Source organism: Maniola hyperantus, chromosome 1 (genome assembly GCF_902806685.2).
Source record: "Maniola hyperantus chromosome 1, iAphHyp1.2, whole genome shotgun sequence".
NCBI classification, from domain to species: Eukaryota; Metazoa; Arthropoda; class Insecta; order Lepidoptera; family Nymphalidae; genus Maniola; species Maniola hyperantus.
This window is the reverse complement of record NC_048536.1, coordinates 2,685,532-2,710,043: the sequence shown is the minus strand read 5'-3', so window position 1 is coordinate 2,710,043 and position 24,512 is coordinate 2,685,532. Positions and strand designations below refer to the sequence as shown.

The following is a 24,512-nucleotide window of genomic DNA, read 5'->3' as shown; positions in this document are numbered from 1 at the left end:
AAGACACGCATACTAGAGAAGAAAAGATTAGTGTGGCGCATGTCTGATTCGACACAGGAGAAAATATCTTGTCATATGTATGATCTCATATTATAACAACGAATGCGATTGAATTTTTTTATAACACATTTCTCATGAGATACAAGAAATTTTCTTATAAACGGCCTTCGGGTACGGAATCCTAAAAAGGCACATAACGTAATTTTTAGGGTTCCGTACCTCAAAAGGAAAAACGGAACCCTTATAGGATCACTTTGTTGTCTGTCTGTCTGTCTGTCTGTCTGTCCGTCTGTCTGTCAAGAAACCTACAGGGTACTTCCCGTTGATCTAGAATAATGAAATTTGGCAGGTAGGTAGATCTTATAGCTGATATTTGGGGAAAAATCTGAAACCCGTGAATTTGTGAACATCACACAAAAAAAAATTGTGGTCATGAACTAATAAGAAGTAGTTTCAATTTTCTAAGTAAGATAACTATATTAAGTGGGGTATCACATGAAAGGTCTTCACCTGTGCATTCTAAAACAGATTTTTATTTATTTTTATGTATCATAGTTATTGAATTATCCTCCAATGTCGAAAAAATACGACCGTAGTACGGAACCCTCATTGCACGAGCCTGACTCGCACTTGGCTGGTTTTTTCTTTCACGCCTCTTGCGGCGTTGCGGCAGTGTGCTATCACCTTTATCAAACCGACTCGCGAGGCTCGGTTTTTACTACACGGCATTTACCTAAAGACCCCTATTTTATACAATTTAAAGATTTTACGATAAGCGGCGCATTACGTGACGTAGCTTCGTAAAGAAAACAATTTATGCTAATGTGGATGGTATATACATTCAGCATGGTATTGATTATTTTAACCTTTCTTTGTTTTATAGGACTGTAATCTTAAATGGCAGCTGTGATAGCCTAGTGGTTAGGATGACCGCCTTTTAATCGGAGGTCGGGGGTTCGATCCCGGGCACGCACCTCTAACTTTCAGAGTTATGTGCGTTTTAATTAATTAAGTATCACTTGCTTTAACGGTGCAGAAAAACATCGTGAGGAAACCTGCATGCCTGAGAGTTCTCCATAATGTTCTCAAAGGTGTGTGAAGTCTACCAATCCGCACATCGCCAGCGTGGTAGACTACGGCCAATACCCTTCTCACTCTGAGAGGAGACCCGTGCTCTGTAGTGAGCCGGTGATGGGTTGATCATGATGATGATGAATCTTAAATATTGATGAAGACCTTTTAGAGATTTGGTTACTGCAATACAGATGTTTATATAAATTCAACAAACTAATTACAAACTAGTAGGTACATCAGACTAATTGGCTGCGAAATAATAAAATTCTTACTAACATAATTTTTCTAATGTGCGGAAACCTTTTCAGAAGGAAGACAAAAAAGGTTAGTCATGCTCGTCAATAGAATTGACTATGGAGTACCCACTAAAAAAATCGTGATTGAATCAGATATCGTTATCGTCAATTCATAAAATAATAATTTACTGTCATAGCAGCTTCTTCTAATGGAAGAAGCCTGTATCAATCAGAAACAAAAGATGTGGAGCAAAAAGTGAGCTGAAACAAACAAAAATAGAGAATAGATAAAAAAATTAACAACAAGACTGCTTTGCCATACTGATTTTTTTTGTCGAAAAATCAGTATGGCAAAGCAGTCGTGTTTTTTAATTATTATTTTTAAGCCAGTTACACACGTCTCCCGCGGTCGCCCGCACCGGCTTAACGCGGGGGCTGTGCGAGTGTGAGGGGCGTTCCCTCCCCGGCTGCCATCTCGACCTGTCGCGCACTTTACATGAACCCTGATAACACGACCCTTTTTTGGGCAGTCGTGTAAAAAATAAAAAGAAAAATTTAAGCTTACGGCATGTTTTTTCGCGATCTGCATGACCGTCTTCCACGTGACCTCGTTCAGCAGTTTGGTCTGTGTGATGAACATCTTCTCCTTGGACGCGACGAGGCTTGCCATGCAGTGGTAGCATTCCTCCTCTGAAAAGATGGAACGATACATTTTTATTATACCACGAAGAATCAATCAGGAAAAATCCGGGTAGAGATTTTGGATAGTAACTAATCGAATTGGTAAGACGAATTGGTTAGATTGGAAGCAACAGTCAGACCAAGTCAAATGAGAAAGGTATATTAAATTTTTTCTTAGTTTGCTTATCATCATCCGCCTGTGGACATAGGCCTTCCCTAAAGAGCGCCACCACACCCGGTCCTCAGCCTTCCTCATCCAGCCACTTCCCACCAGCCTCTTTATATCGTCGGTCCATCGTGCTCGAGGGCGTCCCAAACTACGCAGTCTCCACTCAAGGACTTTCCGGCTCCAACGGCCATAGTCTCTACGACAGGCATGACCTGCCCACTGCCACTTCAGCTTGCTAATAGTTTGCTTATAAGATAAACAAATCGCAGAAACCTCAGAGTAACGCGAAGCGACGCGATATGCCCGGGGCTAGACCTTCTGATGTTAGGTTTTTCACTCGTATGATGATTTCATCGCAAGCTCGCGGTAACTAAATGGTATGGGCCACGTTTAGGTGCACCTCTTATGCATTTCAGCGAGAAGCTACTTAAGTAAACTAAGGAAAACTATCGTATAATTCTTTCTAGAAATAAATTTCTTAACCAGATTTCGACTATTTGAAGGACTAAGCCGATGAAAATAATCTGTTGGAGGGCACGATCTTGACAGTACCACGATTTTAGGAGAAAGAGAGAAACTAAAGCATTCTCATGATAAACTCAATTCAAGAATGTAGACTAGACTTAAAATAGATTGGCAAAAATTGCTAAAGGTCACAGAGGAAAAAAAGGAACATGCTAGAATTTCTTTTTATTTATATGCATGCACCTGCGAAGCAAATTTAAAAATGCATTAAAATAATGTCAGAAAAAACCTGCGAGCGCCAGTAAACTACTTCTTCTCTCTACTTTACTTTATATTTATGATGGAACGAGCCACGGGTAGGTATTTGTGTAAATATATTCCACGTTTTATGCATTTTAAAATAGTCGGTGCTCCTTATCAAAAATAATTATAATTCATTAAATTATTTCCGTTTCCATTGACAGCGCCTGTTCCAACTTCCAAACAAATTCATATAGATTTACGATTATTTATATAAACTGCTAGGTATATTTTTATGGTTCTTCAGAAATACTCAGCTATAAACTGTACCACACCACTGACCTAGATGTCACAATCGCGTACACCGATTGTAATTCATTGCAAGTCGAAAATACGAAACTGGGACATGCATGGGATGAAAAAACCCGCCAAGTGCAAGTCTGACTCGCGCACCGAGGGTTCGGTACCTTGGAAGGATACATATATAATACATATTTTATTTATTCAACTGCAAATGTAAGTTTGTAATCACGGGTATTTTTTATTGGGTTACAACAAAAGTTAACGATTTTAGATTTTTTCTTTTACATATTGTGTTTTGTGAGACCTTACCTACTTGCCAAACATGGCTCAGTCGTACTCAGAGTCGCTAATCGTTACTTAAGATTGAGTTAAAACGAGACAGATTTTTTGTGATATAATAGCTCTCGGTTTAACTAAACTTCAGTAACGATTAAGCGACTCTGAGTACGGCTGTGAATCAACGGAAAGTACCCTATAGGTTTTAATCTATTTAACAAAATAAATAGTCGAATTTTTTGATTGCGTTAACTTAGAAGCTTGATTTTTTTACAGCTCTGAAGTTTATGAGACCCAAAGTATTTGATTTTAATTTCAACATGATACATCTACATGATGTGTCTACATATATACTGCATTCCTGAGAAAAGGGTCTTGATAGACATACGATTAACAAAGTGATCCTATAAGGGTTCCTTTTTCATTTTAAGGTACGGAACTCTAAAAAAGTTAATTTACAACGCGAATATCCAATTTCAATTCTCTGACGCGTGAGATTAGCAAATTATACTGGAATCGAAAGTCTAAATATAATTTTAAATCTCTAAAGAGACTAGGCACATGGAAAATCGTGTTTTCGAAGGGTAATTTCGCCCGAATGGATGCAATTATAGCGTAACTCTTCGAGAACGCTTGCAATTCTAGCGCTGGAGTTAATCTGACAAAACCTTGATTGCTGTAGTCCATGACAGGACGATAACTTTGAAAAATGACGATCTTTCATACAAACTTTCAAACCTTATTTAGCCCCTGGGGCGGAATTTCCCAAAATCCTTTCTTAGTGAGTGCCTGCGTCATAAAATTAAGCTACTGTCAAAATTTCAAGTTTCTAACCCCAGAGCGGTTTGGCATTTTTTATGTAATAGAAGATAATATTGGTTTAAAATTAATCATAATATGAACAATTTACACAGTCGCATTACTATTAAAAGTAGAACCAAGACCCTATAGAATTACTCATTTCAAATTTCTCGAGCGCGAAATTGGAGTTGGAATAGAAAATGAAAACGGCGCTTGAAAACACCTACAAGCTATAACTTTAACAACTTGGGAAATCGGCTTCTCGAAACCTAATCATAAATTACTCAGAGAGATTCATTATAAATTCGCAAGCACTAAATAAATAGGTTAACAAGACTCGGAGGAGTGTTTACCGAGAGCTTCATTAAATTGTATACTCATTATACGATGAAATATTTAACGAACGTTTTTACTCAAATCCCTACGAGATAATTTAAAACTGTTATGCACCCTTAGAGCGGTAACGCACTACACCCGATCCGAGTCCGAGAAAATACGTACTTTTTTGTTTTGTATGGGACCTTATGACGTATGTCATAGATAATTATAATAATTAAATCGTAAAAAAAAGTAGCTAACATCTAAATATGCATGCAATCACACACTCCCACTTACACACACACTCACATACACACACAGACACACACACACACACAAAAGCATACACACACTGTTGTAATTTTATTATTGTATATACCTACATTTATTCTAAATCTATTCTGTTAAAATAGTTTTAATTATAATTTTAAGTAATCTCTTTTGGCCTTCTGTTATATCTAGATTTAAATTTAAATAATAATTATTTATTTACGCTGTTGATTACTTTCAAATAAACAAAAATAAAAAAAATAAAAAATAATAGCCGGTATTCTCACGGATGACAGATAGAACTCGGATGACGGAAGTGTAGTGCGTAATCGCTCTTATTATGCATTCAAAATTAACTTTATTCCATGGATAGGTAATTGAAGGCTGTTGTAGTTCGTGCATTTCACGAGGGCCAGGCGGTAATGCTTGTGTGTAAGTCGTATCGGTACAAGTAAGGTACAGTAAATGTGTGCGTTTGCGAGCGCTTGCTCGCGACTGATTGCTCCGACGTGCACGCACATTTACACAATGTCCGTGTATACGACGTAACCACAAGTAAAGTCCACTCGCCTTCGTGGATTGCAAGAACTGTAATTAGTAGGAAATGTTTGAAGTAGCTATGGAGCCCTAATTTGCAAATTGTTGGCAAAACATATTATTACGTTTTGAATGTTTGCACACTGGCGCTCAACGTGGGCTACTTTATTACAGCATAGTCCTGAAAAATGTTAATTAAGACCCAATTTCACCAAGCATTTAACCCCCGTTTAAAATTAGGTATATTTTGAATGTTTGAACATTGGCGCCCAACGAGGGCCCACTCTACAATACAGGTTTAGTACTAAAAACAGTAAATTACACACAGCTCTATATATTCTGAATATCTGGCATACGGGTAAATCGGATCTGCGGCAGGCAGTTACGCAAAATGCAATTATCGCAGCAGCTCGTCGAGAACGCTTCAAATTCCAATACGCCAAACTCAATCAACGTTGGCAAAGGCTCTACTTAATTGATGTCTATGTGAGAATGGTGCACGTGGAGTGTTAATTTTAACCGTGTAGGTTATATTTCAGCTTACTAAAATGCAGACTACACCATTTGTATATATAATTCAAAGTCGACTTTTTAAATTCAGATATAAATTAGGCCTTGGCTGCAATCTCACATGGTGGTAAGTGCTGATACAATCTAAGGTTGCGGGCTAACCTGGAAGGGGAATGGCAGTTTTTTTGTTTATTAAACCCCTTTGGTTTCTGCACGGCAAAGTAAGCCTTGGGAGAAGCCTTCATGAAGTTTTCAGTGCCTCCGGGTGAACGTTCTATGCAATCCTGGCATGTTCTAGTTTGAAACTGCTCATGTATTCATGAACGGACTACGCCGCGCTCTGTTGAGAGTTCGTTGGTTACTCCGAAAAGTTAGAGGTGCGTGCCCGGGATCGAACCCCGACCTCCCGAATAGGAGGCGGACGTCCTAACCACTAGACTAGGCAGCTGCATCAGCCATGTATAACTTATCTTTGATCTTGCCATACTTCGTCATTATATCTCTACATAGTATAAAATAAAGTCGCTTCCCGCTGTCTGTATGTATGTATGTATGTATGTATGTATGTATGTATGTATGTATGTATGTATGAACGCGTAGATCTTTAAAACTACGCAACGGATTTTAATGCGGTTTTCACTGACAGATAGAGTGATTCAAGAGGAAGGTTTATAGGTATAGTTTAATTCTCAAAAATTAGAGATCCCTAGAGAAATTGAAATTATTTATTTATTTATTTATTTATTTACACTTTATTGCACACAACACAAAGTAAACATTGAAAAAACACAATACAGGATCTTAATCTAATAGCTGTAGCATGCAAAGGCGGCCTTATCGCTAAAGCGATCTCTTCCAGGCAACCTTTGACGAAAGGAATCACGAAAGCACGGGTTGGTGCGGCAGCCGAAAATGGCCCTAGGTATATTATATTATTATTATAAATTAGACTACATACACAGTACATTCTAATAATACACAAATATATATAAATATATATACCTATATACATATCTCTATAATATACTACATAATTCTGTTTACATAGATAAATAATAGTTCTTCAAACGATTTTTGAAGGAGTTTAAGGATTTCGCCTGACGTATTTCAGCTGGGAGTGAATTCCAGAGTTTGACACTGTTACTGGTGAAAGAGTTACCATAGTATACCGTGCAGCTGTGTGGAGTCATAAGCTTATTGTCGGTGCTGGAGCGGAGGGAGAACTGATTGTTCTCACCAAGATAGGAAAACCGTTCTTTTAAGTATGATGGTGTTTGAGGGTAGTACAGAATACGATATAGGAGCGACAAAGCGTGCATCTCCCTCCGCCGAGATACTGGCAGCCACTTTAGTTTAGCACGGAACTCTGATACATGATCGAATACATGATACATGATGAATAATGTGAATTATGTCGGAAAAAAATCCTCTCATTAGAGATTTCACCCACATTTTACATTGCACCCTTGGGAAGCCGGGGCGGGTCGCTAGTTTCTTGATAAAAGTAGGCTCTTTTACAACATTTGCATTTTAATTAAGGCACCATTAAGTTGCTCGTTAACAAGGTTAGGCTCTTACTCTCGCCTCCTCGCGCGGCACTTTTAGGCACAGCGGGTGCTATAATAGTATTAAAGCTGAGAAAATACTGTTCCTATACTATACTGTACTCTAAAATATACATTTAGACACGCAAATACGCACATTTATACACACTTACACTCACACACACACACACACACATAACATGAACTTACACGCACATATTTTCTTTGGTTTGTTTTGTATTCACCGAGCTGGAGACCCTGTCTTCCGAGACACAGTTTTTTACTAGTTCGGAAAAACAGGTGCACAGTAATGTATTATGTAATGATTGTAATGTAATGTTATGTAATGTTGTATTTGTTGCAATAAACGAATAAACTATAAACAACAATTTCTATGTCATGAGCACGAGCACAACAGGCGGCCTTATTGCTAAGATAGCGATTTCTTCCAGGCAGCCTTAGGGGCAGAAGATTATTTAAAAGAAAGTGGAAGGGGTGTACTAAAATAATGATAGTCCACCTATCAGACAAAAAATGCATCCATAAAAATGTATCATATTATCACATTTAGATATTTTTAGACTTCATTATCTTATCTATTCTAAGATTTAGATAACAATACTTGAACATAGATAAGATATGAAGTAAGAACACGTGGGGTGCCAGCCAGGTAACCTCCCAGTGTGCCTGGGTGCTGCTGGTCCTTTTTGGATGCGTCCGAGAGCAGTATTCTTACAGAATGGTTACATGGCTAATAATCTCTCTTCGGGGGATTTTGTTGTAGGGGGGATGCGTAAACGCAATTCCCATTTAAAAAAAATGAAATAGAACACTTGCGTGTTTTTATGAAAACAAATAAGTAGGCTACTTTTTATCTCGGAAAATCAAAGAGTTCCCGCGGAATTTTTAAAAACCTAAATGCACGCGGACGACGTCACGGGCATCAGCTGGTCTGGCTATTATTTTGATACAGGATAAAAATAAAACATAGGTCCATACTTTGATGAAAGTCACGTAATATTTTATCATCACAATTTACAAACACTACGTTCTATCATACTTGACATTTAACCTTTCTGCTTTCCGTGATAAGAATATGTCATTTATGCAAGTCTCCATAACTTGAGTCTCTATTTTCAATGCAAATGTGCACTCTACAAAAGATAAGAGCGCAGTTAAATCTGAATCTTAGTCGTAAGTGTTAGTTGATTTAAAAGCTATAAGCACATACGAGTGGGTACCTACTTCGTTAATATTGAAAAGCCGAAGGAACATAAAAATCATCGAGATGTGATCATTAAAATTCCACAACCCTGTCCATTCATTGTCATCATCATTATCAATCGATAGACGTTCACAGCTGGACATAGGTTTCTATATACGCCACAGGTCGAAATGGCAATCGGGGAGGGAACGCTCCGCACGCCCGCACAGCCCCCGCGCTAACCCCGCCTCATACCCTGATTGCCATCTCAACCTGTCGTGGACTAGAGTAGGGACTTCCACACACCACGGTCTTGCGTCGCATGAATCCAGCGGCTCCCGGAAACTCGTTTGATGTCGTCTGTCCATCTAGTTGGGGGTCTTCAAACGCTGCGCTTTCCGCTGCGAGGTCACCATTCTAGCACCTTGACACTCCAACGTCTATCGGGTTTTTTAAACTACGTGCCTTGCCCATTGCCACTTCAGCTTTGCAACCCGCTGAGGTAAGTTGGTAACTCAAGTTCTCCTACGGATCTCCTCATTTCTGATTTGATCACGTAGATAAACTCCAAGCATAGCTCTCTCCATCGCCCGCTGTGTGACTCTGAGCTTTTTTATAAGCCCCACAGTTAGTGACCATGTCTCGGATCCGTATGTCATCACTGACGACACGCACTGTTCGAATAAAATATCCAGGTAATAATTTTTGTTTTCATTTTGTACGGCTTCTGTATAGCTACCGAGATTCGTCACTTTTTGACTATAATGAAAGAGGTACATTTTTTATGCAAATATTTCGAGCGAGAAAATGGTCGCAATACTCATAAAACGCCTTCTTCGTAGAATACAAAGAGGTTTTATGAGTTTTGTCTCCTTCGGGACAAGTGAATGTGAAAAACAAGGAAAATAGGGCTCGCACAACGACTTCTATCCATTGCGACCTGTCGTTGGCCGCGCTATATATCGCTCTTGCGACCAATCCCCTGGGCGTTCAATGTGACAGTACTCACGTCGTCACACGTCTGGGGACTTATTACATTTTTAGGGTTCCGTACCTCAAAGGAAAAACGGAACCCTTATAGGATCAGTTTGTTGTCTGTCTGTCGGTCTGTCAAGAAACCTACAGGATACTTCCCGTTGACCTAGAATGATGAAATTTGGCTGGTAGGGTAGGTCTTATAGCACACGTCAGGGGAAAAATCCGAAAACCACGAATTTGTCACGAAACCACATCAGGAATTTTTTTTTTATGTGTTCATAACAAATAATTGGTATTTTCAACTTTCAAAGTAAGATTACTGTACCAAGTGGGGTATCGGCTGACATACATAAATGTAAAAGCCTGTTAGATAAAAGATTAAAAAAAAAAAGTGGGGTATCATATTAAAGAGCTTTACCTGTACATTCAAAAACAGATTTTTATTTGTTTTTATGCATAGGTAATAGTTTTTGATTTATCGTTCAAAATGTGGAAAAAATACGACTGGAGTACGGAACCCTCGGTGCGCGAGTCTGACTAGCACTTGGCCGGTTTTTATAGTAATGAGCCATGGTAAACAAGACTAGGTATTGCTACTATATTTTCTCCTCCACTAACTATGCGAGGCTTGTGCTAGAGGTAGATAGAACAATAGTGCAAAGGACGGGGCTTGAAACGTCGATCTTACGGATTTCACTTCTTCCAGGCAGATATATCCTTGACCGATGATCAATATCGGTAAAGGAGAATCTTACAATAGGAAACCATTCGATACCTTTAAAGCGCATAGCAATTAACGTATAAGTCGTGGAGTAACAGATAAACCGAGCGGAAACGTTGTTTCAACAAACAACGCCAGATATTTACACTTTACAGCGATACTCCCCGAATGTTTACTAGACTATTCCTTGCAGATGTTCCAAAGTTTCCATTTAATCCATATGAGGGTTGCCACCTCAATTCAAAAAATGTCCTCCGGACCGGATTTCGGCCACGGCGGCCAATCTCCATGGGAACTGCACGGAACTTATTATCCACAGATGCACTCTCTATTCCCTCAATCTCATACCCAAATGGAACGGAAATCCGACACGACCGGAGAGAGATCAGGCGCAGGACCGACGGCTTTACGTGCTCACCAAGGCACGGGTGTGAAACACCGCCAACTTTCTAACTCCGTGCTATTACTGAGAATTTATTAACTGTAAAATACGATTCACTAAGAATTAAACAATACTTAAGGCAAAAAACAAATGAAGTTGGTCTGGCAACTTCGGCTTTGGCAACATTTTACTTGTGATGAATATCTTTTTGGTAATTAAAAACAATTTTGCTCTATTCTGTTCGAAAACAACTAAAATACGCTAAATAGTAAATTACTAAATCAAATCGCAAATCAAAGTCACACTAGACTCCTTTAAAACTGCAGTGAAGAATCATTATCTTACAAATTGAAGACGACAATCATATTTTAGTTTCTCCTTAAGTAAGATTATAGAGTAGGTATATATTCGTCTATTTTATTAGTATATTGGTATTATACATATTATTTAATACATGTATTAGTGGTTTATGTATTAGTATGTATCAGTTATTTGAATGTATGTTTATTAGTATATTACACATCACCTGCAGTCTAATTTTCCTTATACTTTCCAATCTTTAAGGTAGCCTGGTAGAGATCGCTAATTAGCGATAAGGCCGCCTTTTGTGTCTTCCTTCTGTCTGTGTTTTTTATTCTTTAATGTAATCCTTTTTGTGGTTGTGCAAATAAAGTGTATTTATTATTATTATTATTATTACTAATTAAATAATAATCATAAGTATACTGGCAGCCCTAGTCTTGATAACCCCATAATATAGTTAAGCATTTGGCATCGTCCAAGTAATCATTACATTATAGTTATCTTAGTAATTGAATTTAGCATAATGTTGTAATTCATGGCGTAAATTTCCAAGCTCCAAGAAATATAATATAGTAGGTATATGACCTGAATACATAGTATTTATATTCATTTTGAATACATATTCATTTGATTATTAAAAAGCACATTGCGGAGAAGCTCATGTGGTTATAATAAAGATTTAATAAAAATAACATTTTATTTAATACTAGCGACCCGCCCCGGCTTCGCATGGGTGCAACGTAGATACTACTATTGTGGTGTTAGATATCTACTCGTGTGGTGTCAGTGAGGAGATTATTATAGGCGCCGCGGCACCGGCCGCTGCCTCCGTCTCGTTTTGTTGCGCGTTAGTTTTAATCTTACGATATTTCATATTATTTTAATTTTGTGATATCTCGTAAGATATTATTCTAAATTAAATGATGTACAGGGGCCAGTAAAAACACCCTCGAAAGTAAGGCTTTGTTTCAGATCACATTTGAAAATCATAAAATCGAGTATTGTGAGCCAACCTTCAAAGATACATGTATGCTATTGCGGACTTCTTTGTAGAACTTTTTAAGACAAACAATTTCACGATACAATGTTTTCGTGTAACTTTGACCGCACTTAGGCAGCGCACGCTTCGGAAACTCTCAAATGAGAGGATTTTTTCCGACCTAATTCACATTATTTCAATTTCCATAGGGATCTCTAATTTTGAGAATTAAACTATACCTATAAACCTTCCTCTTGAATCACTCTATCTATTGGTGAAAACCGCATTAAAATCCGTTGCGCAGTTTAAAAGATCTACGCGTTCATACATACATACAGACGCGGGAAGCGACTTTATTTTATGCTATGTAGAAAAGGTAGATACTTATGAGTGAGAACATTATTCTGTTTTTCCGACACAAAAAGTAGCTTATGTCTGTCCCTGGGATGCAAGCTATTTCTGTATGAAATTTCCTCAAAATCGTTTAAACGAATGGGCTAGCAAACGCTATCGAGAACTGTGAAGCTTGTCACAAAAATGAAAATCCTTATTATATAAAATATACAAAACCTTATAGTATAAACTAGAGAATGATCAAAACAAGATATCCAGTGCATGTTTAAAACAAACACAAAATTAAATATAACTTCACATAATTATCTACTTATTAGCAATTGTTTACACTTTACATCATTTACATTATCGGTCGTAAAGTATTAACCGTAATTTTCAAAGAGAGACATAATGTAAGAGAGCATAAATTTCGAAATATATAAACCGTTAATGTAAGCATTACGACTTACGACATATTATATTATATTTATGGGCATTTATCTGATAACACGTACCCCGGTCACGTGTGGTGTAAACAAAGACGAAGCAGTAAATGATTGATTGGAACATAAAACTCTCATTGCCTTTATTGTGGGTAGTATGGCCATATGCTACTTTATTGCTGGTCCACACCCAGCGTTTTCAGAGTAATACCACAGAGTAAGGATATGATATTACAAACAGAGTTTCAACGAAGCCGTCTAGACTGAGCAATCGTGCGGTGTGGGACGAATAAGCGATCCGAACTGGCCTCTTGAAAGTGTGTTTGTTTGTTGGTTTGTACTTCAATTACGCCGCAACGAAACAACGGATTGACCTAATTTTTTACATGGATATAGTTGAAGACCTGGAGAGTGACATATGCTACTTTTTATTGCGGATAATTAAAGAGTTCCCACAGGATTTTCGAAAATCTAAATCCACGCGAAATCGTGGGCATCAGCTAGTAAAGGAATAATTATAACTTGGAATGCAAACATTTCCTGATAGTGAGTGGTAGGTATCCGTCTGGCTATTACCTACGCGGTCAGACGATACAGTACACGTGCAAACGGAATAGCCCACAAGCTGAATCGATTGCGCTACCGTTATGCATGGTTTGATAGCCAGCGGCAAATTACCATCTTCACAGGAGAAAGTAATGCAAAACAGACGTGGAATGATACGTACGTTGACTCCATTGTATCTACTTTGTTTACTACCACTCGCCTAACCTCAACCTCTGCGAAGCATATAAGAAATAAGAAACATAGTCATTCGCCAGAAAACTAAGCTAGTAGACGCTCTTTTACAAAAATGGAAATGGGCAGGATATATTATATAACAACAAACAGGTGGACCTACGTAATAAAATATCAGGGGGCAGGCAAAAGGAGAGTGGGAATTGGGAAGACAGAGGGAAAAAGTAGGCTGATGACATCATTGACATAGCAGGAAAACGAGAAAAAACTAGATGAATGCCCTATCTACCGACAAAAATGGAAAAGGATGGAGAAGGCTTTTTCCCCCAAGCGACCATATACTAAAACTAAACAAATTAACGCATAAATTGTAAAGAAAGTTAATGTGAGAGATTATAAAGCTATAATAATAAAATCTCAACCTCGAATAAATTCTTGAAGATCTGTCTGGTAACGTAGGTAGTGCAATCACCTCACAAGTTAGAAGAAGCAAAAAAAAAACACTATTTAGGAAACTGTTTTAGGTATACCGTGTCACTGAGACTAGGTATATCTACTCTTGTGCAGAGAGCACTAGTGTGGGAGGGCGTGGGTCAGAGGAAGGTAATAGTTGACGTAAAAAACGAGCCAAATTGAGAACCACCTCCTTTTTTGGCAAAAAGTCAAGGCTTTTAACGTCACTGTCACTCTCCGACAACTTGCATCCTAATTCCTTCCTACCATGTTTCTACCTCACGATCGTAAATCGGACACTTCCGTAAATTTGTTTCAAATATTGCTATAACCAACCATACTAAAAAGTTAAAAACAGATCCTTGTAAGTCTTCGAACACGTATTTCCTTCCCTCGACAATGCAACATTTTATGAACATCGGGTTTTCTCTTCAATCCTAATAAGTACTGCAGGGGCCTAAACCACGAAGACTTTTTCTACAACTTCGGGTTCCAAATACTTATAATGCTACAAGGATAGTGACTATTCCAATCAGATGAGATTTTGGAATATCTAGCCCGCTATCGATAAAAGATCAAATCAAAAGGTAACCTTCAGTCTTCTGGAGATTCCTTAAAAAGTACTTATTCGTACAGTCGTGTCCTTTTGTGTCCATTGTATTCATATTCGTGCGATGGCCTACTTTTCGTTACGCCATGTAGTAATGTACTCAAAGGTCAACGACACTGACGTAACAGAACGAAAGAAAGATAAAACAATCTTCATGACAATGGGATGGAATTTATTATGAAATAGGAAAAAGAAAGGCGATAAGATTGCACCTTGGCACAATCTGTCTAATAGGTTCCATTAGATGTTATAGGTATAGCGAATAACTGAGTAGGACCCTGCGCTATTGGAGCGGCGCGGGAGGGGTGACTGTTGTCTGTAGTTGACGAATCACTGAGTTCTTGCGTCACTACCCTACACTAGCAGGAACCTACACAGTTATGTGTTATGCCTGTAGATACTATTCCTAGGTAAAGTCGAAACATTGACATTTTTCATCATTTCAGTGACGAGCTGTCATGCAATTGGTTACACTTGAGGCGCAGATCTAGCTATATCCTTCTACGTACGTAAATAACAGTTGTTACTAGTTGAAATAACAGTGAAACCGTGAAATGGTTTGGAAATCATAAAACGATAATAATTTATTTCCAAATCATAATAATATCACAACACAGAAAAATAAAGAACGGCCAGCCAGCTTGGCAAGATGTTTGATTTCTGGTACGACAGGATGAAACAAACAAGTCAAACTTGGCAAAGAAACGAGACAACGTCACTGTAATTAGATAATTTCACGTACGGAAGCATGATATATCTCGATAAATCAATAAGAGATGAGAGTTGCTGCAACGTAATTGATGGTTTGAGTAATTCTTGCGTATGTACTTCAGAATAACCCGTAGTAGATCAAACGATTATATCACGGTAGATATGGAAACCAGATGAATGTTTTGAACACGTCATGAAAGTTGAAAAGCTAATTGTGGAATAAACCTTAAGGCAATTAAAATAAAGAAGTAAAATACAGAAAAAAACGATCATTATTATTAAGTGGGAATTACACTCAAGGAATATATAGTTATAAGTATAATGAAGGAAAAAGATAAAATGTAGAAATTAAAAAAATAGCTATTGTGTTTCAGTGCCCGAAATATCTCACAACATGTCAAAGGCCGAATATTGGAGTTATTTTCGTACAATGGGAGGTAATTGGAATGGCGACCTCGACGTGGCACCGAGTTTAGTGATTTATTACTACTCCGTCGAAGACTGGCCACACTTGCTGCGCGTTTGAAAACAATAAACGGCAAAATCATAAAATATTTATGGTTGTAGTTGCATAATAATATGTAATTAAATCAGTGCAGTTACAATTAATATAGAGACATTATGAACCATTACCTCTAAACCATTTAGCTTCCCAATTAAAAGCTATTTCAATAGCGATATCTGTTCCAGGTTCATCATCATCATCATCAACCGATAAACGTCCACTGCTGGACACAGGTCTCTTGTAGGGACTCTCACACGCCACGGTCTTGCACCGCCTGATTTCAGCGGCTCCCTGCGGACTCGTCTGATGTCTCCGTCAACCTAGTGGGGGGGAGTCTTCCAACGCTGCGTCTTCCGGTGCGAGGTCGCCATTCCAGCACCTTGAGACCCCAACGTCTATCGGTTTTACGAACTATGTGCCCTGACCATTGCCACTTCAGCTTGGCAACCCGTTAAGCTATGTCAGTTAGTCTAGTTCTCCTACGGATCTCCTCATTTCTGATTTGATCACGTAGAGAGACTCCAAGCATAGCACTCTCCATCGCCCGCTGCGTGACTCCGAGCTTTCTTATGAGGTCCATAGTTAGCGACCATGTTAGCGCTTCAGATTAATGAGATAACCTGGATCACGTATCGTAGTTAAAATGGTTGGCAAAAGCACAATAGTAACATCTAAAAAAGAATGACAACCGTTGCAACATGATGACAACAACGAATGTATGTCATTCTTCCGAAAAGCCTACCAACGCAGGTCTTTTAATTTTATGGCGAAACCATCATTAGCTTTACGACGCTACTTATTCACGGATAGATACAGGCTATTGACGTCCCTAATCTAACGCATCGAGTGTCGATAATGGCGTAGTCGATTGTGTCATATCGTGCCGACGTGTATACGAATTGACAGTCGTTAAACGTCAGCGGGATGTGGGCGTCATAAAGGAGGAATTCGCGGTCTCTCAGTTTAGCATCAGTCGTCAAAACACTTATGGGATCGTTCCCAAATTAAAATGTAGTAGGTTTATGATATCAAGACGTAGGTAATCTTTATGTCGAAGATGCGAATGCGTGGAACATATAAGGTCAAATATGGTTGGAAACAATCACCATCAGAACACGCGGTTGACATGATTATTATTGAAATCTATAAATATATAAAAGGAAAAGCTGACTGACTAACTGACTGATCTATCAACGCGCACCTCAAACTACCTACTGAAACGATCGGGCTGAAATTTGGCATGACGAAGACATCTGTTAAGAAAGCATTTTTGAAAATTCAACCCCTAAGGGGTAAAACGAGGGTTTGAAATTTGTGTTGTCCACGCGGATGAAGTCGCGGGCATAAGCTAGTTAAGGAATATACAAGGATCTTAGAATAGGTATACATATGAACAAGGAAGTTCACGGACGGAAAAGAAACCCAGAAAGAAAGATGAAGAAGATTGGGACGAAAAAGACATAACAGCAGATTCATATTAAAAATATTTGAAGATTTAAAAGAACTTTAAACAATTCGGATTCAAAGAAGCACACCATGAATTTTCTTGCCTTAGGTACAAAACATATTTTTAGGTTTATCGAGAGACGCTCAAGAAATATATATTTTTTTCACATTAAACTTAGAACTGCTTGTTCTAAGATAAAATGAGATATCGAAAAACCGGGAATTACATGCGATGAGGTTTTTAACTTCAATCTAGATATTCTCGTCAAAATAAATATTTAGACGCGTGTTTATCGATTTATTGGGCGAGTGAAGATGTAGCGAAAATCTATGTTCAAAGTTCAGACTCAAACTTTTCGTAGAACACAATGAATCATAACTAACTGAAATAAAGAAATTAGTTCAAGCTTTATTAGGTATCTATAATAATAAATAATTGTCGCTAAGTTGCTGATATGCTGGTACAGTTAGCTTCATCATCATCGACCGATAGACGACCACAGCTGGACATAGGTCTCTTGTAGGGACTTCCACACGCCACGGTCTTGCGCCGCCTGAATCCAGCGGTTCCCTGCGACTCGTCTGATGTCGTCCGTCCACCTAGTGGGGAGTCTTCCAAGACTGCATCTTCCTGTGCGCGGTCGCCATTCCAGCACCTTGCGACCCCAACTTCTATCGATTTTACGAACTATGTGGCATGTGCCATGCCCATTGCCACTTCAGCTTCGCAACCCGTTGAGCTATGTCGGTTACTCTAGTTCTCCTACAGTTAGCTTATTGTTAATATATTTCCACAGCAGGCGATATGTTGAAAATAACTAAGGATGCTGAAGGGTCTGAAGGGATATGGTAAAAAGACGTTTTTAATCTGTAGTTGTTTGCCAGTACACGGAATACTTATATTATAAGATTCACCTACAGCAGCATATTTCGTTCAAAGATAGAATAGTATAGAAGTGTATAGAAAGGAAAGACAATGGTGCTGATTCTGTAGTCTTTCTCTAAACTAAATTTAGAATATCTGCATCTTTTTCTTTTTAGTTTTGCTAAAAAGGGACGGAACATGAATTTTACATTTAAAGACTCAAATTTTTAGTATACGCTACAAATTTAAACAATTAGGCTCGCGTTTGTCAGCTAAAGTCACGAGGTTTAACAGCTCTAAATTAAATTAAAAACTGTCAAACTGTCTCTATCCTTTTCATATTACATTGGTAAGAAGAGAATGCGAATACTCTAAAATTCAGTTGTGCTCAGAATCAGTACAAATACCGTTAACTAAGTCAAACCAATTTGCTAGAAAACCCCAAATGTAAAAAAAAGTAAGATGGTTGGTGCCAATAATATTTGTACTTAATGATGAGTGATGACAAGGTCATTGGTCGGTCCTCTTGTCTGTTTGAAGTTGAAGTCTCGCTCATGTTCAAATTATAGATTTGAACTTATATGTTAAGCAAACTTAATTTATAAGCGGATCTTAAGTATAATATTGACTACTTGCACACAATTTGAACACTTTAGACTTTAGCATCTCATAAAAAGTCTGAACTCAAGATTAACTAATCGGCTAGATTAAGTGTTTTTATTTATAGAAATTAATAATATCTAAGCATCTCTCAATTAACGGCTACGTGATTCGCAGCACGCCACGACGCAAAATAGAGTAGTGGTTTATCGTAAATTAAATCAAAACATTCCGCGTTTTCAAGGGATTTGTTCAAATTTTTACACATAAAGATAAAAAAAACTATTAATTGCGATAATGTCGCCCCACTTGGCTATTGCCAAACTTTTGTAAAAATAAGCACAATTCTCTACATAAGCAACAATTTTAGCATCATCATCATCATGATCAACATGATCAGTCTCTGACATAATCAACCTATCACCGCCGGCTCTCTACTGAGTACGGGTCTTCTCTCAGAATGAAAAGTTTGTCCATAGTCCACCACTCTGGCCAAATGCGGATTGGTAGACCTCACACACCTTTGAAAACATAATGGAGAACTCTCGTGCATGCAGGTTTCCTTGCTATCCTTTCATTCACCGTCAAAAGAAGTGCAACCATATTTAATTTTTTTATTAGCAAAAGTCCAATCAGCATCATCATCATCAACCAATAGACGTCCACACTCCACTGCTGGACATAGGTCTCTTGTAGAGACTTCCACACGCCACGGTCTTGGATCCAACGGCCTGGATCCAGCGGCTCCCTGCGACTCGTCGGATGTCGTCCGTTCACCTAGTGGGGGGTCTTCCAACGCTGCGTATTCCGGTGCGGGGTCACCATTCCAGCACCTTGGGACCCCAACGTCTATCGGTTGTACGAACTATGTGCCCTGCTCATGCAAAGTCCAATGCAACGTATATAATCACGAATGCAATACGGTCACTGCTATCTATCCTACAGAATAATTTCTAGAAGTAAGTAACGCTGAATACAAACAAAGCCAAAATAAACGGCACAAATCCCATAATAAAATTCCTATACGCGTCAGTTTTATACTGGCCGATAAAAGATTAGCGATAGAAGGTGTCCACGTAAGCGATAGCCGGTGAAACATCCAAACATAACAATTCGTGACGTACTTGTCACTATCTAGTCATCGCACTCGAGAGTTTATCGGCGTTAGATTACGTACACGGGTTACGGTAACACAGTATTGTGACCTGGACCAGAGAACACTAGAGTGAGGAAACTCGGTTAAATCCTGAATCGACATCTGTCAAATATTACGGGTATAATAGGGGTGACGTGAAATCAAACATGTAACGCGTATTTAATTCCTCACGCGCCATTTTCACTTTTTAAAGATGAACCGTACTTTTGACATGACAGTTGACCCATAGAGTTAAAATAGCGCGTAAGGAGTCATATTTTACGGACTATACCTGGTCGTTACATAGCCAGTTAGCCTACCTAGCCTTCCTACATTTGACGCCTGCCAGTCAGCCCAGCCAGATAAGTTGCAATAAGTTCATCTCTATTATTTCTTAACAGACTTTTTTATGCAGAGAAATATCTTTTGTAGGAGGTACCTGCAAGAGATCTCAAAATACGACCAGCTGCAGCTTAATATAATATGGGCAAGATAAAAGGTAGACGTAGACCTGGCCGTAGACGAACATCCTGGCTTAAGAACCTTCGCCAGTGGTTTAATGAGGAGTACAAGGTCAAGGTTAGCCTTAATTATTGCCAACCTCCGGTAGGAGATGGCACTAGAAGAAGCAGAAGGAGGTACCTAGATACTAAATCATACACGTACACGTTTGAAATAATTTTGGGTCAAGGATGTTTACCATTACCAGTACCATTTTAACCACTTTAAAACCTATTGAAACCACTTCGCTTAAATAGGACTAGGTTGGTTTTGTGTTCCGTATGCTAAGTGATTTGTCTAAATTATCAACTATAACAAGCTGTATAGTTATACTTCCTACCTATCCTCTTTACGTCTCATCAAAAAAATCGAAACACTTTATTAGAACCAACCTTTACGGCGGTTACGCACTCATCCGATCCAAGTCGGTGAAAAAACGTGCCTTTTTATTTTATATAATTATGACATAATATATTTTAGATATTTTTTATATCCATATTTTCACGGATTCGGATCGGATTGATCGCTGTTAGTGTTTCAAAAACTTACTTCTGGGAGCACAAAAGCAAAAATTTAAAGAAGAAATCTAAGAGAAGCTTTGGTAGATATACCTTATATTGTTGAGGTACAGGCTAATTAATTTAAATTACAAACCAAACAGACATTATGAAAACAAATTGATCGGATGATCTAGGAGCGTTAAGTCATCGCACATATAATGCATCTCATGTCTTATTGCAGTCAGTATTCATCCATGCAAGATGTGAAACTTGATTCCTTACAGACACGCGTCGTAAATCATCCAATTACCACCCATAAATAGTATACGTACCGCGAATATGATATCATATTTACGGCACGACCATTGAGTACCTCACTGGCACAACTAAGACACTAAAAAAAGGATAAAGAATTAGTCAAATTGCAGAATGTACGTATTCAATCACTATTGTGATACGATCTGAGGAAAATTAAAAAAACTTTAACGCTAAAAAGTCAAAAGACACTAAACAAAGGATAAAGAATTGGTCAAATTGCAAAATGTGTGTATTCACTCACTATTGTGATATGATCTGAGGAAAATTGAAAAAAAAAACTTTACAACGCTAAAAGGTAACTGACCAGAATAATTCGGATGAGTCAGGCACAAAGGTTGATATAATTTTAAAATACGATTAAAAATCTTGAACTCACTACAAGAAAATAACACTTTCCAGAGCTTTGAATGTGAAATGTAATACTTGTTGTAAGTGAGTTTTCTTTTCGCAAAAAAATATGTATTCTAAACTAGTTGATGCCCGCGACTACGTCGCGTCCGTGTGGATTTAGGTTTTTAAAATCCCGTGGTAATTCTTCGATTTTCCGGGATAAAAAGTAGCCTCTGTCACTCTTCAGATCTTTAACTATATCCATGCAAAAAATAACAGCGATCCATCGAGATTGAAATATAAACCAATAAACTAACAAACAAACACACTTTATAATATGATTTTACAACCAACAACTTTGTTCAACCACAAGACTTTCAATATATGGTTGATATAAATTAAGATCCATAAACAGTGAAGTATAGAGGTGAAACTGTAGAAGTCGATTAAAAATGATCTGACACAATAATAAAGGACGACCTCGGCGCACCTATAATAGTGTAATAGTGTTTTTAATCGTACCAAGTTTATAATTGAGTGGATTAGATGGTGTCACGGCTTGTAACAGTGGTGACAGATCTGTTATGCACCGCGAACACGCCCTCGACTCCACTCATACAGCCGTACTCAGAGTCACTTAATCGTTACTTAAGTTTAATTAAAACGACACTGAGCTATACCTATCTCTCACATAAATCTGTCTCGTTTTAACTCAATCTTAAGTAACGATTAGTGACTCTGAGTACGGCTGATACTATCGATCTTGGAAATTTGACTGGTAGAGATCTCTAATAGAGATAAGTATTATTATATAAGTAAGATTACCTGTACACTTTTTATCTTTTTTCTTTTATACATTACTAGCTACCCCGGCGAACTTCGTACCGCCTAACTAACAGTCGATTCTTTTCAGGATTTTTTTTAAATTTTTCTCTCCGTAAGAACCATCCCCGTACTTCAAGAAATATTATGAAAAAAGAATTAGCGAAATCAGTTCAGCTATTCTCGAGATTTGCGATCAGCAACACATTCAGCGATTCCTTTCTATATATAGAGAAGATTAGTAAGTAAAAATAAAAAATTGTCGAGTGAATCCTTAACATTCTCAATCAAAGATTTAAACTATAATAATTAAGTAGGTGTGTAAGTTGTAGATACACATCTTAGGGACGTCGTCCACGGTTCAAAACACAACATGCTAAAACATTCTTATATGTAGTTGTTGAAGCCATAAATTGTTTATTACGATGTATTCTACGGTCTACCCCCTCAAGTAAACAGCTTACAGACGCGGACGGTTATTTACATGTATACAAAGCCGTTGAACGATAGAAACAGTCAAATGTCCTTGACCATATCACTAAGGGTTGGATCTGCTAATGTTTATCAGTACCCTTATTACAAATGCGAAAGTGTGTTTGTTTGTTGATTTGTTGGTTTGTCCTTCAATCGCGTCGCAACGGTGCAACGGATCGACGTGATTTTGCATGGGTATAGAAAAACACCTGGAGAGTGACAATTGACATAGGTTACTTTTTATCCCGAAAAATCAAAGAGTTCCCACGGGATTTTTAAAAACCTGATTCCACGCGGACGAAATCGCGGGCATCAGCTAGTTCCTGATAAATCTGTAGGGCGATTGTCTAAAACCTGCATCAATCATTATTACAATCTCAATTGTTCTGATTGGCTGAATTTGTGCGATTCTTCTTGCAACAATGCGTTGTAGCCAATAGTGAGCGAGCATTAACCAATCAGAGATGATTGCGATCGTGACATTGTAGCTGTCAAACAACCGCGGTAACACTGTGGCTCTACCGCGGTTGTTTGACAGCTACAATGTCACGATCGCAATCATCTCTGATTGGTTAATGCTCGCTCACTATTGGCCACAATGCATTGTTGCAACAAGAACCGCACAAATTCAGCCAATCAGAACAATTGAGATTGTAATAATGATTGATGCAGGTTTTAGACAATCGCCCTACAGGTTTATCCTGATAAAATATTGATCACTTGCTATGTCCAATGCCAATGTGTTTCATATCAAACAATTTATTACATCCAAGAAAAACATCTAATAGATTCCTTTTTAGGGTTCCGTACTTCAAAAGGAAAAACGGAACCCTTATAGGATCACTTTGTTGTCTGTCTGTCTATCTGTCAAGAAACCTACAGGGTACTTCCCGTTGACCTAGAATCATGAGATTTGGCAAGTAGGTAGGTATTAGGGGAAAAATCTGAAAACCTTGAATTTGTGGTTACATCACACGAAAAAATTAAAATTGTGGTCATGAACTTAAATTAGTACTTATTTTAAATTTTCGAAGTAAGATAACTATATCAAGTGGGGTATCATATGAGCTTCACCTGTGCATTCTAAAACAGAATTTTATTTATTTGTATGCATCATAGTTTTTGAATTATCGTGCAAAATGTCGAAAAAATACGACTGTAGTGCGGACCCTCGTTGCGCGAGCCTGACTCGCACTTGGCCGGTTTTTTTCATTCTATTTCCGTTCATAGAAAACGGCCGCTCCGCAAACTCATAAAAAACATAACATACGTTATAATGACATATTGCAATATAAAACCCGCTGTACTGGCACAGTCATAAATAACGCATAAAAATTCATAACGACTTATATGTTCGGCTAGTGGAGAACTATTTATAGGATTTCTTTCATATGCGATCTTTATAGAGCGGCTATTAAAAGTTTTTTTGATTTATATCGAGTTTTATTGAAAGCATAAATGTAACTTTTGCCAATAACATCAGCACTATCATCTATAAGTACCTAAATGTACAATGAACTGGTGGCATTGATTTATGTTTTTGTTGTTATTGATGTTGATTCAGTAGGGCGATTGCGTAAAACCTGCATCAATCATTATTACAATCTCAATTGTTGTGATTGGCTGAATGTGTGCTATTCTTGTTGCAACAATGCATTGTAGCCAATAGTGAGCGAGCGTCAACCAATCAGAGGTGATTGCGATCGTGACATTGTAGCTGACATTCTACCGCAATCG

At 38.1% G+C, this 24,512-nt stretch overlaps 1 protein-coding gene across 8 annotated transcripts in view; it reads right to left on the bottom strand.

Annotated features, from left to right (window-relative positions):
* Positions 1–24,512, bottom strand: part of sky (GTPase-activating protein skywalker) — a 130,527-nt gene that overhangs the window by 20,915 nt on the left and 85,100 nt on the right. For all 8 annotated transcript variants that reach the window (XM_034985124.2, XM_034985147.2, XM_034985097.2 and 5 more), the window contains exon 5: positions 1,876–2,000. In XM_034985124.2, coding sequence (XP_034841015.1) covers positions 1,876–2,000 — 125 coding nt within the window. The remainder of the gene's footprint in view (positions 1–1,875; positions 2,001–24,512) is intronic.